Source organism: Somniosus microcephalus, chromosome 27 (assembly GCF_052327205.1).
Source record: "Somniosus microcephalus isolate GS21.2 chromosome 27, FLI_Smic_1.0, whole genome shotgun sequence".
In the NCBI taxonomy this organism is placed as follows: domain Eukaryota; kingdom Metazoa; phylum Chordata; class Chondrichthyes; order Squaliformes; family Somniosidae; genus Somniosus; species Somniosus microcephalus.
In genome coordinates this window covers 13,082,014-13,096,171 of record NC_141013.1, presented here as the reverse complement: position 1 = coordinate 13,096,171, position 14,158 = coordinate 13,082,014, and the positions used below count along the sequence as shown (strand labels likewise).

The 14,158-nt window shown below is 49.1% G+C and overlaps 2 protein-coding genes across 3 annotated transcripts in view; one reads left to right on the top strand and one right to left on the bottom strand.

The window, feature by feature from the left end:
* Window positions 1–14,158, top strand: part of LOC147099981 (uncharacterized) — a 98,573-nt gene that overhangs the window by 61,098 nt on the left and 23,317 nt on the right. Inside the window, exon 1 of one of the 2 annotated variants that reach the window (XR_015073856.1) lies at window positions 1,446–1,629. The exons of the other annotated variant lie outside the window; for it this stretch is intronic. The gene's annotated coding sequence lies outside the window, so the exon portion shown is untranslated. Of the gene's footprint in view, window positions 1–1,445; window positions 1,630–14,158 lie in introns of those variants that run through there. 2 annotated transcript variants of the gene reach the window in all.
* LOC147099982 (mesoderm posterior protein 2-like) lies at window positions 2,230–4,280 on the bottom strand. The gene is made up of 2 exons (XM_085968978.1): window positions 3,114–4,280; window positions 2,230–2,423 (listed from the first exon to the last, which is right to left on the bottom strand). Exons 1-2 carry the CDS (start codon window positions 3,819–3,821, stop codon window positions 2,364–2,366), a joined length of 768 nt encoding a protein of 255 aa, XP_085825104.1. The 5' UTR covers window positions 3,822–4,280; the 3' UTR covers window positions 2,230–2,363.

Genomic DNA, 14,158 nt, shown 5'->3' with positions numbered 1-14,158 from the left:
CACTGTGCCAGACCCCTCCCCTTTAATAAGGGGAGGAAGGCCTGCAGTACCACGGCGTGACGTGCCACAGCTCGTGGCACTGCGGCACGTAGCGCCGTGATATTGGCTCGCAGCGTCCAAAGAGGGACGCGCGGCGCTTCCAGTAGCGCCCCTCCTCCCTCTCGGGGCGCTACCTGGGAAAATCGGCCGCGGGGGCGCTAACCTTTTCGGGGCGCTACCCAATTTTTACCCCTAAATGTCCTGCATTTCCTGCATTATCTGCCACTTTGTGCCTGGTGCAATTTTGATCCGACTGTGGAATTTCTTATTCAGTTTAATAGAGTTTCTGATTTTTTTAATCAATCTTCTGCACATTAAGCATTTACCTCAATCGGTTGACTGACATTACAGCACTCTCAATAGTGTTTAGTGTTGCCAACTCTGGTTGAGCATATTCCTGGCGGTATCATCACACGATCTCCCGCCGCCTCCAACTGCCCCGCCCCCGCACTCCCACCATTGGTCGCCCGACATGTCAATCTTCGAGCACACCGCCTTCCTCCGCCAATCAAAAAAACGAACAGACTCGCTGTTATCCGATTGGATGATTCTTGACTGTCAGTCTTTTTTTTCCCGGTATAACTAATAAGCAAAAGAATTTTTAAAAACACCAATTTTTATTGCCGCCGGGATAATTTTCCCCCAGTTGCTCTCAGCAGTGTCCTGGAGAGACGCCTTTAATTCCTGGAGACTCCAGGCCAATCTTGGAGGGTGGGCAAATGTACACCTGCAGCCTGGTGGAGGTCGGAGGGCGGAGGGCGGGAGGGCATCTGTCTGTCCAGAGATGAAACTTGCATCTGTTCTCATTGGCAGTACTGGTGGGCTGATGGGTTGGCATCGTGATGCATAGGGCACCGCAACTACAATGGGGCAGGGTAGGTGGACCAGTGGGTCTTTTCCTGTCCAGCACTTTTTGTATGTTTGCAGAAGCTCACCGCGTGAGTAACACAGGAGGAGGCCCAGGCCCCATCACTCGGTGGGACTAAATCTCTTGAGAGTGATCCTGGAGCAAGACGCTGATCGCAGCCAACAACTTAACAAGAAACAGGGTTGTCATGTTAACGGCGGCAGAGGTATCCTGGGTGAAGGAAGGATTCGATTAGAATATTCCACAGTGGGGTGATGATGGAGAAGAGCTCTCGATTTGTTGGAGCGGTACGATATTTTGGCCCCGATTTTAACTGGGGGGGAGCCCAGGTTTCGACAGGTGGGTTTTAATGTCAGTTCAAAAGTCACCTACTACAGCAAAAGGGAGGCCCCGGGGTATTTTATTTCCTGGGCTTCATTGAAATGCTGCCGTCCCTCTTCCCACTCCTGCTCCTCCAAGCACCACAAGGAAATGGGGGGATAAAAATGTAAACTGACCTCTTCGAGCCCCGTTCTACTTACACAGGTCGTCCTGGCAAGAACCTCACCGTCGTTTCTTTCTCAGTCTTCCTCGTAAAAATCGCAGCCAGGTCCTGTTGATGTCATTGGGACCTGACGTTATGTTAAAAAGGACCTTGCCGGTTTTGGGGAGACCTCCTTGTCGCCTGCTCAGTGGAGCTAGCTCAAATCGCAACAGATCAGCTCCCGGAGGCTCCAGGGCAGGTAAGTGACCTGGTCGATTTTTACTGCCCAGTTTCCACCGGTAGGGTTAAAATTGCCCCTCTTGTTCACCTTTATTACTTGACATGTCACCCTGGACAATAATCCTTATGGTGGGGGGAGAGTCCAGAACAAGGAGGCGTAACCTTAAAATTAAAATCTCAGGAAGCACTTCTTCACACAAAGGGTAGTGGAAATCTGGAACTTTCTCCCCCAAAAAGCTGTTGAGGCTGGGGGCCAATTGAAAATTTCAAAACTGAGATTGATAGATTTTTGTTAGGCAAGGGTATTAAGGGTTACGGAACCAAGGCGGGTAGATGGAGTTAAGATGCAGATCGGCCATGATCTAATTGAATGGCGGAACAGGCTCGATGGGCTGAATGGCCTGCCCCTGTTCCGATGTTCCTTATGCATATTGAACATTGGAAGGATTATTGCCCAGGATGACATGTCACCTCTGACCTCTGCGTCTGAACCCATGTTGTTGCGATGAAAGGTCAGTGTTTAACCTACCCAGGCACCTTCATTCCAAGTGTGTACAAACAACAAAATTACCAAACTTAAAATGTTTTATTTCCTTTCACCATCGAATGTACAGACAGCAAAAACCAGTATAACAAAAATATATCAAATAATTTTCACAGGCTTAACAAAATAAACATCTACATGAAAAAATACTTAAATTAATATAGTTTTCAAATGACTAATTTCTCAGAATGTGCCAGGCCCAGAGGGTCTTAATGTTGCCATGGAAACCAAGGGACCAGCTGCAGATTCCCATTGTTCTCTGCGAAACTCTGTAAAAATGGAGACAGGTTATTTACTGAGTGACTATATTAGACTGTGTGGTACAGAAATGATGCCGTAACCCTGGTGTACTTTGGGCAGTGCTTTCCCCCCTGCTCTCCTGAAGGCAGTGACTCTTACCTGCGGACAGTTCCATGGATACAGTTTTCCCTCCAGTACTTCACCCTAGTCGCTATTCTTCATTTCTCGTGCCTAAACATTGAGTGTCGGGGTGTTCGTGCGTGACGGGGAAGGTATTGTCACTGAGCTTGCTCCAATCCCTCACCCAACATCTACATGCACTCACTTTTTCTTGCAGGAGTCACTGAATAGCGATCAGGAGCTGAGACGCTGGCTGATCTTTCTTCGTCCTAGCAGAGACCAGGGATTGAACTGGGACCTTTTGCTCTGAATGGCCCAGTACCACACTATGCAGTGCATTTATCAACAGAGCCACTGGGGTTGGGGTCAGCGGGGGGACGGGGGGGGGGGGGCGCGAGCTCTTGTACACCTTACAATGATGAATTGCAGGTGAGTCCATTACTCAATGATTTTTGATGAGATTTCATCTGATTTATTTTCATTCATTACTTTTTTTTCGACTTGAGAAGAATTTTAATTTGCCTTGATAATTACGTGGTGTTAATCAAACAGGCGGACATCTCAAATAGTGAAGTAAGAAGGTCAAATGGCTGACGTACCTGACACAGTGTTACGTCCTGAAAGCCTGGTGGCAGACGACTCTCGCCGTTCCTAATCGAGTCGCCCAGGTGTGGCAGACACTCTGGTGGGGGACTCTGCGAGTTGTCCTGACAGCAGCCCGGGCCTCGCGGGCACACCTGGCACCTGCCCTCAGTGTCTCTGCCCTCTGGCGGGCTCTCCTCGCTCAGCCCCAGCAGCTCAGTCAGGTGTGAGATGTAGCGAATGGTCAGGCGCAGGGTCTCCAGTTTGGTCAGGCTCTGACTCGCGGGCACCACTGACGGAGGCAGGTAAGTCCTCAGGTTGTGAAGGGCCTTGGCCAGGCCCCTCATCCTCAGTTTCTCTCTCTCGCTGGCGCTTTGCCTCTCTCTGCCTGGATAGCGTAATCGGATCTTCCTCATCTGTTGGCCCGAGTCGCGCCTGTCCTCCGAGGAAGCGGGAAGGCTGCTAATTTTACACAGGTGGCCATAGGCCCCTTGAGTAGAAGTGCAGGGGAGAGACTGAGGAGAAAATCTGCAAGAGTCAACGGAAGAGATTGGCGAGTGACTGTGAGATGTGGAATCAGTTAGACAGTTGGGCTCTGAGCTGTTGTAGTTCCAATCTGTTGGTTCATTACTCCCTGAACTGAGAGAATTGCAGTCTCGCAGTGTCCCGTATTCTGAGGATGTTACGTAGTCCTGGTGCATAAGCTTTGGTAGAGCCACATCCATGATATTTAACTGCAGGGATCTCCTTTCTTCTCTCCTTTCCTCTCCTCCGTCGTGTGACTTTAATGGTTATGACAGAGCTGCTCACCGGGGTTGGAGGTGGCAGGGATGATGCTGATGGTACATGAGCAGCTGTTCCTGTTTTTTCTCCCGTTCCAAAGGTTTGGAGCCGACACTTTTCCCGCCCTGGATGAACGGCACAAACCGAGACCGGCACACGAGCAAGGAACAAGTCTCCCTCGGAAAGAGATTTTTTTTTTTTAATTCCAGACAGGAAGGTGTAACTTTACGAGGGAAGAAGGTTGCTTTACCTCGCTATACGAGTCCCGTCGTAGATCAGGGTTACAGACTGGTTGCTTAATATGCTCTGATGTACTGTGCAGCTCAAATGAAGCGCCATCTGCCACACACGGCAAGTGAGGAAGATGCAATGTTAGAGAGAGAGAGAGAGCGAGAGAGAGAGAGAGAGCGAGAGAGAGGGAGCAGGGAATTTTCTCTGAATCAAAGGATTTGGCTGAGAATATAGGAATATCATGTATGACAAGCTGCTGGATGCAGCATGACCAGCGTCGATTCTACGGTTTGCCTCTCTTATTGTGTGTGTTTGATGAGAGAGGGTGAGCAGCCATTAGGCTCTGTTCGGATTCAGCCAGCATGTGATGATGCAGTTAGGACAGGATTCAGCATGAGTCAGATGATGCACCGTCTGCTGCCACTTGGAACAGCTGCAGGCCCATTTCTCCTCTCCTATTTCTGTACCTGGGCTTTGTTAATCAGTGAAGCAGGAGACCGAGGGCCCTGGTCACAATATTTAACCATTTCCTGTTCTGTACTAAAGAAAGGCTTGCATTTATATAGGACCTTTCACCGCCTCAGGACGTCCCAAAGCACTTTACAGCCAATTAAGTACTTTTTGAAGTGTGGTCACTGTTGTAATGTAGGAAACGCGGCAGCCAATTTGCACACAGCAAGATCCCACAAACAGCAATATGATAATGACAGGTCATCTGTGTTTGTAATGTTGATTGATTGAAGGATAAATATTGGCCAGGACACCGGGGATAACTCCCCTGCTCTTCTTCAAAATAGTGCCATGGGATCTTTTGCATCCACCTGAGAGAGCAGACGGGGCCTCAGTTTAAAGTCTCATCTGAAAGACGGCACCTCCGACAGTGCAGCATTCCGTCAGTACTGCACTGGAGTGTCAGCCTAGAACCCCGGTTTAATCCCCTGGTCTGCACCGAGTCCCGATCCCCTACAGGGTAGCAGTAGGAGTGTCATGATCAGGGTTCAGTGCCCTTGAGTGAAGGAGAGGACAAATCAGCCATGGTTCCTAACCTTGATCACTGTCCAGTCGTCCCTGTTGGATGATATGTGTGTGTGTGGATGTTGAGTGAGGACAGGATCGGGTTCAGCTGTAATACTTCCCCCAGCATGGTTGAATAGCTTGCCACGGTCAAGGTTTCTGTAGTTAGGATAAATTCCTCTCGTGGGATGTGGACTTGCTGTGCAGTCAGAGGCACGGACACGGCCTTGTCTCTGTTACTGTGTCTTAGCATTTTAAGCTTCAAACCCCGCACTCTATCACTAATACAGGAAACTTCCTTTTATCCGGCACGGACGGGACCGACGTGGTGCTGGTTCATCGAAAATTCCGGATAACCGAACGCTATAGCAAAAGATATGGAGCTAAGAGCTCCGTTTCAAGCAACAAACCCAACAGATTCAGAACAATCGGCATAAGTTGCAAGCATCTCTGTAGCTTAGCAACAGCTGCAGCTACACCCTTGCACAGCAGCAAATGGAGTAAAAAAAGTAATAAAAGTTACCTGAACCTACTCCTGAATTTTGCCGGTTAACCGACATTTCCGGTTATTTAGGGGCCGGTTAATCGAAAGTTTCCTGTAATGCTTATTTCCACCTGTGCAGTATTGTCTGCCTCCACTCCTATCTCAACCAATCTGCCACTGAAACCCTTAACCTGCATTGTGTCCTGCACTAAGTCCCAATTACTCCTGACGTATTCTGGCCACCTGTCCCCCAATGTATTAAATTTACAATCCTCATCCTTCCCTTCAAACTCCTCCTTGGTCCTAACCCACTCATTCTCTACAACCTCCTCCAGTCTTGCATCATCCCCTCTCACACCCTTTACTGTTCTGACTGACCTTTTGTGTATTCTCTCCCCCTTACTTCAGTCTCTATTGGCGGTAATGCATTCAGCTGTCTCAGCACCACTCTCTGGAACTCTCGCCCTAAACATCTCCACCTCTCTCTCTATCTCCTTTAAAAACCTTCTCATAACCCATGTTTTTGACCAGGCTTTTGGTTAACTGACTTAATCTCTCTTTCCAAGGTTCAGCGTCTGTTCCTCTATCTTATTCTATTTATCAAATGCCTTCAGACGTTATTTTATTGACGTATGAATTCAAGTTATTGCGATACTGGGCTTAGAGTTCCTCGGGTGGCTATACTTAGATAATGAAACAGTCCATGCCCGCATGCAGCAAGACCTGGATGGCATTCAGGCTTGGGCTGATAAGTTGCAAGTAACATTCGTGCCACGCAAGTGCCAGGCAATGACTATTTCCAACAAGAGAGAGTCCAACCACCGCCCCTTGTCATTCAATGGCATTGCTATTGCCGAATTCTCCACCATCAACATCATGGGGTCACCATTGACCAGAAACTTAACTGGGCCAGCCACATAAATACTGTGGCTACAAGAGCAGGTCAGAGGCTGGTGTATTCTGCAGCAAGTGTCTCACCTCCTGACACCACAAAGCCTTTCCACCATCTGCAAGGCACAAGTCAAGAGTGTGATGGAATACTCGCCATTTGCCTGGATGAGTGCAGCTCCAACAACAATTAAGAGCTCGACACCATCCAGGACAAAGCAGCCTGCTTGATTGGTACCCCATCCACCATTTTCTCCCTCCACCACCAGCGCACCGTGGCTGCAGTATGTACCATCTATAAGATGCACTGCAGCAACTCGCCAAGGCTTCTTCGACAACACCTCCCAAACCCGTGACCTCTGCCACCTAGAAGGACAAGGGCAGAAGGCACATGGGAACACCACCACCTCCAAGTTCCCCTCCAAGTCACACACCATCCTGACCTGGAAGTATATAGCCGATCATTCATCATCGCTGTGTCAAAATCCTGGAACTGCCTCCCTAACAGCACTGTGGGAGTACCTTCACCACACGGACTGCAGCAGTTCAAGAAGGCGGCTCACCGCCACCTTCTCAAGGGCAATCAGGGATGGGCAATAAATGCTGGCCTTGCCAGCGATGCCCACATCCCATGAACGAATAAAAAATACTGTGACAGGAAGACACCAATAGAGCTTTTGGAAAATGGCCAAGGAATCGTGACAGGTATCGAGCTGTAGCTAAGCACCCTACGGTGACTGTAACTTGATCCTGTGTGATGTAGCTGTGGCTCCATGGCTTCATGGCAATGTGGGGAGTGGGGAGGCCTAGATTCTGTTTGACATGAGTAGGATTTGATCTTCAGTGTGTCGCAGGGAGCTGCAGTCACATCACACAGCACCTGGAATGCAAAGTGTCGCCCTGCATGTGCCATAGCTTCACGCCTACAGCTCCAGAAACCATGTTTATGTTGGCTCTCAGGAGACAGTGAGGTGTAAACTTGGGAGTCACGGAATACAGACCCTGGGATCATCTGGGATTCGGGAAGCAGGAGGATGATCGACCCAAGGAATCAGATATCTAGAGGATGAGCAATAATATTAACTTACATTTCCGTAGCGCTCCTCTCAGATATGGAGATGTCTTAAAGCTTCACAGAACAGAGAAAAAAAAGTAGATGCCAAGCAGGAGGGAAATACGAGGTAATGCAAAGTTTAGGAGAGGGGCTGAAACCAGGGTCAAAGTGTAGGGTTCTTGGGAGGTTTTTGAAAGCAGATGAGGGAGGTGGTGAGGTGAAAGGACTGGGGGAAGGCGTTCCGGAGGATGGCTCCCAAGGGTGGTGCAAGGAAAGAAGAGTGACCTGGTATGAGAGGAGTGAAGGGAGTGTGGAACAATGAGTAACAGTGTGGTGGGTGAGCGAAGGGGGCAGGGAACGAGGAGTAACCTGCTATCAGTGAATGGAGGGCGTGTGGAACGAGGAATAAACTGATGTCAGGAGCGGAGGAAATGGTGAACAAGCAGTAAACCCGATGCCAGAGGAATGTAGGGAGTGCGCTCTGCTCATTAAATGGATGGGACTTGTGAATGTGGCCATGAAGATTTGCTCCGGTTGATATTTCTATAGTTATGTTATAAGAGGAGTGGTATAGGATTTCGCTGGAGATACCGAGTGGAAGAAATCATCACAAGCTCATTCACACTGAACTGAGCAGCCCTTGCCCATCTCTCCTATGGCCCTTTGTGTTTCCTAACCCCTCTCCTAAATGGCCGGGCTCTGATTTGAAGGTGATGTCCCCCTTTCCTAGACTCCCCACCTGTGGAAAATGTTTCTCTCTATCTACCCTGATCTCTGCTCAATGTCTAGTTTAACAGTGGTCTGTCTGGGGTAAAGTGCTGGCCGCCTCTCAGGGTAAATGGGCAGCTTGTTCTTCAAGAGGCGCTCTGCCGGTCTTTTTTACTGTTTGGAGGAGGCAAAAGATCAGTGCTGACCATTCCCATCGTGAAGATGTCACGTGTGAAGGACACAGTGATGAATTTCAATGTGAATTATGTCCACATAGAAACATAGCAAAATAGGAGCAGGAGTAGGCCATTCGGCCCTTCGAGCCTGCTCCACCATACAATATGATCATGGCTGATCCTCTATATCAATACCATATTCCCACTCTCTCCCCATACCCCTTGATGCCTTTTGTGTCTAGAAATCTATCGATCTCCTTCTTAAATATATTCAGTGACTTGGCCTCCACAGCCTTCTGTGGTAGAGAATTCCACAGGTTCACCACCCTCTGAGTGAAGAAATTTCTCCTCATCTCAGTCCTAAATGTCCTACCCCGTATCCTGAGACTGTGACTCCTCGTTCTAGACCCCGCCCCCCCCAAGCCAGGGGAAACATCCTCCCTGCATCCAGTCTGTCAAGACTTGTCAGAATTTTCTACGTTTCAATGTGGTCAAAGGTTATCTACTATCAATGTTAATCCTAAGACTGCGCACATCCGCCCACCCCCTGCCTGCTGGGTAAGTGCATCATCTGGTGTGGCACTGAGCTGTACAGAGCAGGACGGCCCAAGTTCAATTCGCAGTATTTTCTGAGTTAGCTTACCTCAGTTGGGGGTGCGGGTGGGAGGGCCAGAGGAGCTGAGATTGCCCTCAGTGCCTCTGGGACAGGGCTCTCTCTCAGTGTGACCACACACAAAGAGTTAAATGGCGAGACTTCGAGGGCACACCAGGGATTTGGAGATGGAAATAAGGAAAATTTAACCCATCATAAAATCAAATTAGTGGAATATGTACACCACATTCCTCCTTCTGCCCCATAGTGTGCCTACACCTGCTCCTGAAGACTACCCAATGAACCCTGATAGAAGATCCGTGTGTGTGTGTGGATGTCAAGTGAGGAGAGAATCGAACCCTCGACTGTGATGCCTTCAGTAGCTGAATAGCCTGCCTGCACCTTGACACATCTGAGGAAGACACCATAAGATGTCCCAAGCAAGAGTTAGCCAGTGCCTTTAGGGCTCAGAATAAAGATGCTTGGGGGAGAAATTCAATATCGCCCCGTTTGGGGCACAATTATCGGCCGGGCACAAAGTTTAGCGCCTGGCGCTAATTATCGCCTCCGACTGCAAACTTGGCTTCTATCGCCCCTGGAGGTGATTGGAGCGCTAAATCAGGCGCTATACACCTCTCTTAAGGCGCTAACGCGGAGGAGCGAGGCGCTACCTCAGAGCGCTGGTGAAGCTCATGTGATGTCAGTCAGCAATGGAACACAGACACACTGGCGCCGGCCAGTTCTTAAAGGGGAGGGTCGATCCTGCTCTCCATCCACACCCTGCTCATTGCAGCCTTGAATCTTGGCCTGGAGAGACCTGTACATTAATTCTGCTGGAAAGAACAATGGAGAGGCCCAGGGAAAGAGCTCAGAGTGCAGCCCCCATAGTCTCTTCTAAACCGATGCAAGGAAGGTCAAATCAAAATGAACCTGCAAAGTGCTGCTCAGTACCCACAACTCCTTCACACAGCATTGAAACTCTCCAGAAGTCTCTCTCTCTCTCTCTCAGAATGCGTGGTGTAAAAATGTCGCCGACAAAAAAAGGCAGGAAGCGGTTGCCTTTAAATAGCGCTCCCCCAGTCCCTTCCCGACTGCAAAACGCTCCCCTCAACCTGTCGTTGCTAGCGATAGGCGGTAAGGCAGGGGGCGCCACTCAATATCCAGTCCGGAGCGCTACCGGGGCGTTGCACGCTCGACTGATGTCACGATCTGCGGGCGCAGGAGATCGTGGCGGTAGTTTTTAGCGCCGCCGCAAAATGTCTGGTCAACTTCGCAAGCGGTGCAAACATCGCCGCGGTCGGGCGCTAGTTGCTTTTCGCCCCATTAGCGCCCTCTTAGGGCGCTATCGGGAGGGGCAAAGCAACCGAATTTTTCCCCCCATATCTTTTAACAATCCAGGTTCCAGTTGTACTTCCGTAATAGTAAAGCTCAATGCTCGTGTGGCAGGTTAACCTTTGCATAAAGTAAACGAGTGGCCTAGGGGGAGATCTCCTGCTGTTCACCGATCGGAGTGTGCTGCCTTGTGGAGTGTGCCTGGGCCAAGTGGCTGATTGAACACAGCAGGATAAGAGCTTTCCGATCAAGCTGTCAGCTGTGGTCCTGGCCTGCAAGGAGAGGCCAGGCGCCTGAGCCCTGAGGCCGCATAATAAACACAGCCCACGCTGAGGGGCGCCCCTCCCATTCTCACTTCTCCTTTTTAACATCAGCAAATGGACTGAATTGGAATCTAATTAAGTCAGGTCAGTTTCCCAGAGAATTCTGACATAAACGGGCCCCATAAAATGTGACCTCACTCATCTTGTTCCCCAGGGGGTGAAATGAGTCCCCTGTCGAAAGCACGCAACGGGCGATAGTGAGGCGGCAGATCATGACACGCTGCCCCAGATTTACGTTGCCGCCACAGTCAGTGAAAACGAAATTCTTGCCGTGGCGTAACACCGGTTGCCGATTCACTATCGCCATTTTGCGCTTACACGCAGACCAATTTCAGCCCCACCGACTAGTTTATCTCCCTCCCTTCCCCGTAGACAACAACAACAACACCACATTTTATTTATATAGTGCCTTTAATGTAGTAAAAGGTCCCAAGGCGCTTCCCAGGAATATTAAAAGACAAAAAATTTGATACCGAGCCACATAAGGAGAAATTAGGGCAGGTGACCAAAAGCGTGGTCAAAGAGATAGGTTTTAAGGAGCGTCTTAAAGGAGGAAAGATAGGTAGAGAGGCGGACAGGTTTAGGCAGGGAATTCCAGAGCTTAGGGCCTAGGCAACAGAATGCATGGCCACCAATGGTTGAGTGGTTATAATCAGGGAAGCTCAAGAGGGCAGAATTAGAGGAGCGCAGATATCCCGGGGGTGGTTGTGGGGCTGGAGGAGATTACAGAGATAGGGAGGGGCGAGGCCATGGAGGGATTTGAAAACGAGGATGAGAATTTTGAAATCGAGGCGTTGCTGGACTGGGAGCCAGTGTAGGTCAGCGAGCACAGGGGTGATGGGTGAACGGGACTTGGTGCGAGTTAGGAAACAGACAGCCGAGATTTGGATGACCTCAAGTTTACGTAGGGTAGAATGTGGGAGGCCAGCCAGGAGTGCGTTGGTATAGTCAAGTCTAGAGGCAATAAAGGCATGGATGAGGGTTTCAGCAGCAGATGAGCTGAGGCAAGGGCGGAGACGGGCGATGTTACAGATGTGGAAATAGGCGGTCTTTGCTATGCTGCAGATATGTGGCCGGAAGTTCATTTCAGGGTCAAATATGACACCAAGTCGCTGACTCTCGTTGGAATACGGGTTCTAAAGGTGCTGGTTATCCTCCACTACCTCACTCAAGTGATCATTCGTCATGTATATGCCTGGATAGTGATTGTTGACAAAGATGGAGGGGGGGTGGAGGTGCACTATCACAGCCAACTCTGATCCTGTCCTTACAAAACAACCTTACACGTGAACTTTCCAACAGGGGTCACCAGATATAGTTCAGGAGAGGACAAAGATACAACCACTGGGGCTGGGAGGGCGGGACGGTGGGGCGGCGGGTATGAGCTGCAGCTGACTTCTAATCTCCCCCTCCCCCGCCGCCCTCTGAGGCAAATTGTAGCACCTTTACTGTCCCCCTGCCCAAGATCTAGATTGCCCAGACTCTGTCACTGCCTGAGGTCCAGAATCCGCCCGCGATTTTAAAAGGACGAGTTCCAGAGCTCCAGTAGCTGACGTTGGACAGCACAGTTGATATGAACTGGCCAATAGAACTCGCTGTACTGTTTTTACAGTATGATCTTTCGACAAGACATTTCTTTAGGTCACGTTTCTCTTTTCTCAACCTTCAATTCATCCAAAGTTCTGCAACCCACTTCCTCACTGACATAAGTCCCCCGCTCCCATCCCGTCTAAACCAACCAAGTCCCAGCGTGTCAAGTTCAAAATACTTGTACTCATTTTCAAATCGCTCCATGGCCTCACCCCACACAAATTGAGTGATCTCCTCCTGCCTGCACATACCCTCCTGTCCTCTAACATTGGTCCCTCCTCACCTCTCCCTCCCTCCACTTCTCTAGCTCCAAACTTCAACTCATCCCTCATTCCCTCTGCTTGTCTTAACACCAAACCTCCTCACTCTCGTTCCCTCCACTCCTCCAATAACCAAACTTCTCCTAACCGACTCCCCTCCCCTCACTCCCTCAGCAGTGACTGGTCGTTTAGTCACTTCGCTCCTGCCTTTTGGAACGCTCTCTGTCCAGTTCTCTCCCCTTCACCGCCGCAGTTTACAAAAACTTCCTCGACACCCTTGCCTTTGACTGGTTCCCTCTCTGACTTTCTCCTCTCTCCCCACGCTCAGTGTCCACTGGGTTCTTTTCCTCCTATAGTAATCTGGGATGTAATGTTTAAGTTATCCACCAGATGGAGCCAAATATTAAGGGTTCACATTCACCAATTTTTAAGGTAATGGGTCATGTATTCAATGTCCTGGTACACCAGTTAATATGGTAATGTGGCATTGCATTATGGGTATGACTCAGAGGGTGATCCTCCATCTTGGCTCATGCAGTAAGAAATGTGCTTTGCCTACAGCTTGTCAGAGCTATGTCTCTCTGCTACACCGTGTAATAAACAGTTGGGTTTTGTTCCTAATATCTTGCTCCTCTCAGTTTCTGACCTTACCACTCAGTTTCTGACCTTACCACATATTGGCGACGAGGATAAACAGATCACATCTTGACGAAGAAAAAAAAAGAAAAGGAGCACTGAATAACGGATCATGGCTGCTACGGTAGGAAAGATCTCTGCTTCTGATGTTCAGACGCAGACCTGGGATGAATACTGCGAGGTGTTGATGCATTTCTTTGAAGCAAATGATATAAATGATGTCGGAAAAAGGAGAGCTATTTTGCTCACTTCCGTGGGAAGTCAGACGTATAGTTTAATGAGAAACTTATGCAGTCCTGAAAAGCCTGGAGACAGATCATTTGCTAACTTAGTGGCCTTGCTGAAGGACCATTTCAATCCCAGACCGAGTGAGATTGTACAGTGTTTCAAATTTAATTCACAGAACAGAAAACGGGGAGAGACTGTATTGGATTATGTAGCGGTGTTGAGAAAATTGGCACACGATTGCAATTACGGGAACAACCTGAAAGGCATGCTGAGAGATAGGCTAGTTTGCGGGATAATGGATGATCGAATGCAGAGGAGATTATTGTCCGAGATTGGGCTTACATATGAAAAAGCGTTGGAACTTGCTCAAGCCATAGGGACAGCGAACCGAGATGTAAAAGAAATACAAGGTTCCGACTGGGCTACTACAAAGCAAGTTGCAGGTCAGGTTGTTGTGCACAAGTTAATTATGCGTCAGAAACCACAACGTGAGCATGTAAAAGCATGTTATAGATGCAATGGTGATCACCTGGCGAGGGAATGCAGGTTTCTGGAGGAAAAGTGCTACAAGTGTGGGAGAAAAGGGCACATAAAACGTGCATGCAGGGCAAAAGCAACCGTGGAGGCATATAAACCTAAAGGGGGAGGAAAGCAAAACCTAGGAAGAGAAGTGAAAAAACAGGGAGCACATCACATCAGTGGAGAAGCTGAGAAAGAAGACGACATGTTCATAATGCATAGTATGGTAGAGAACATTCCAAAA

What these genes read in the sequence shown, in the direction of transcription:
- LOC147099982 (XM_085968978.1), bottom strand. Translation starts at nt 3,821, where the DNA reads ATGGATGTGGCTCTACCAAAGCTTATGCACCAGGACTACGTAACATCC. An exon ending in AGGACGTAACACTGTGTCAG is followed by an intron (nt 2,424 to 3,113) that starts GTACGTCAGCCA and finishes CCATTTTTACAG; the next exon opens with AGTTTCGCAGAGAACAATGG.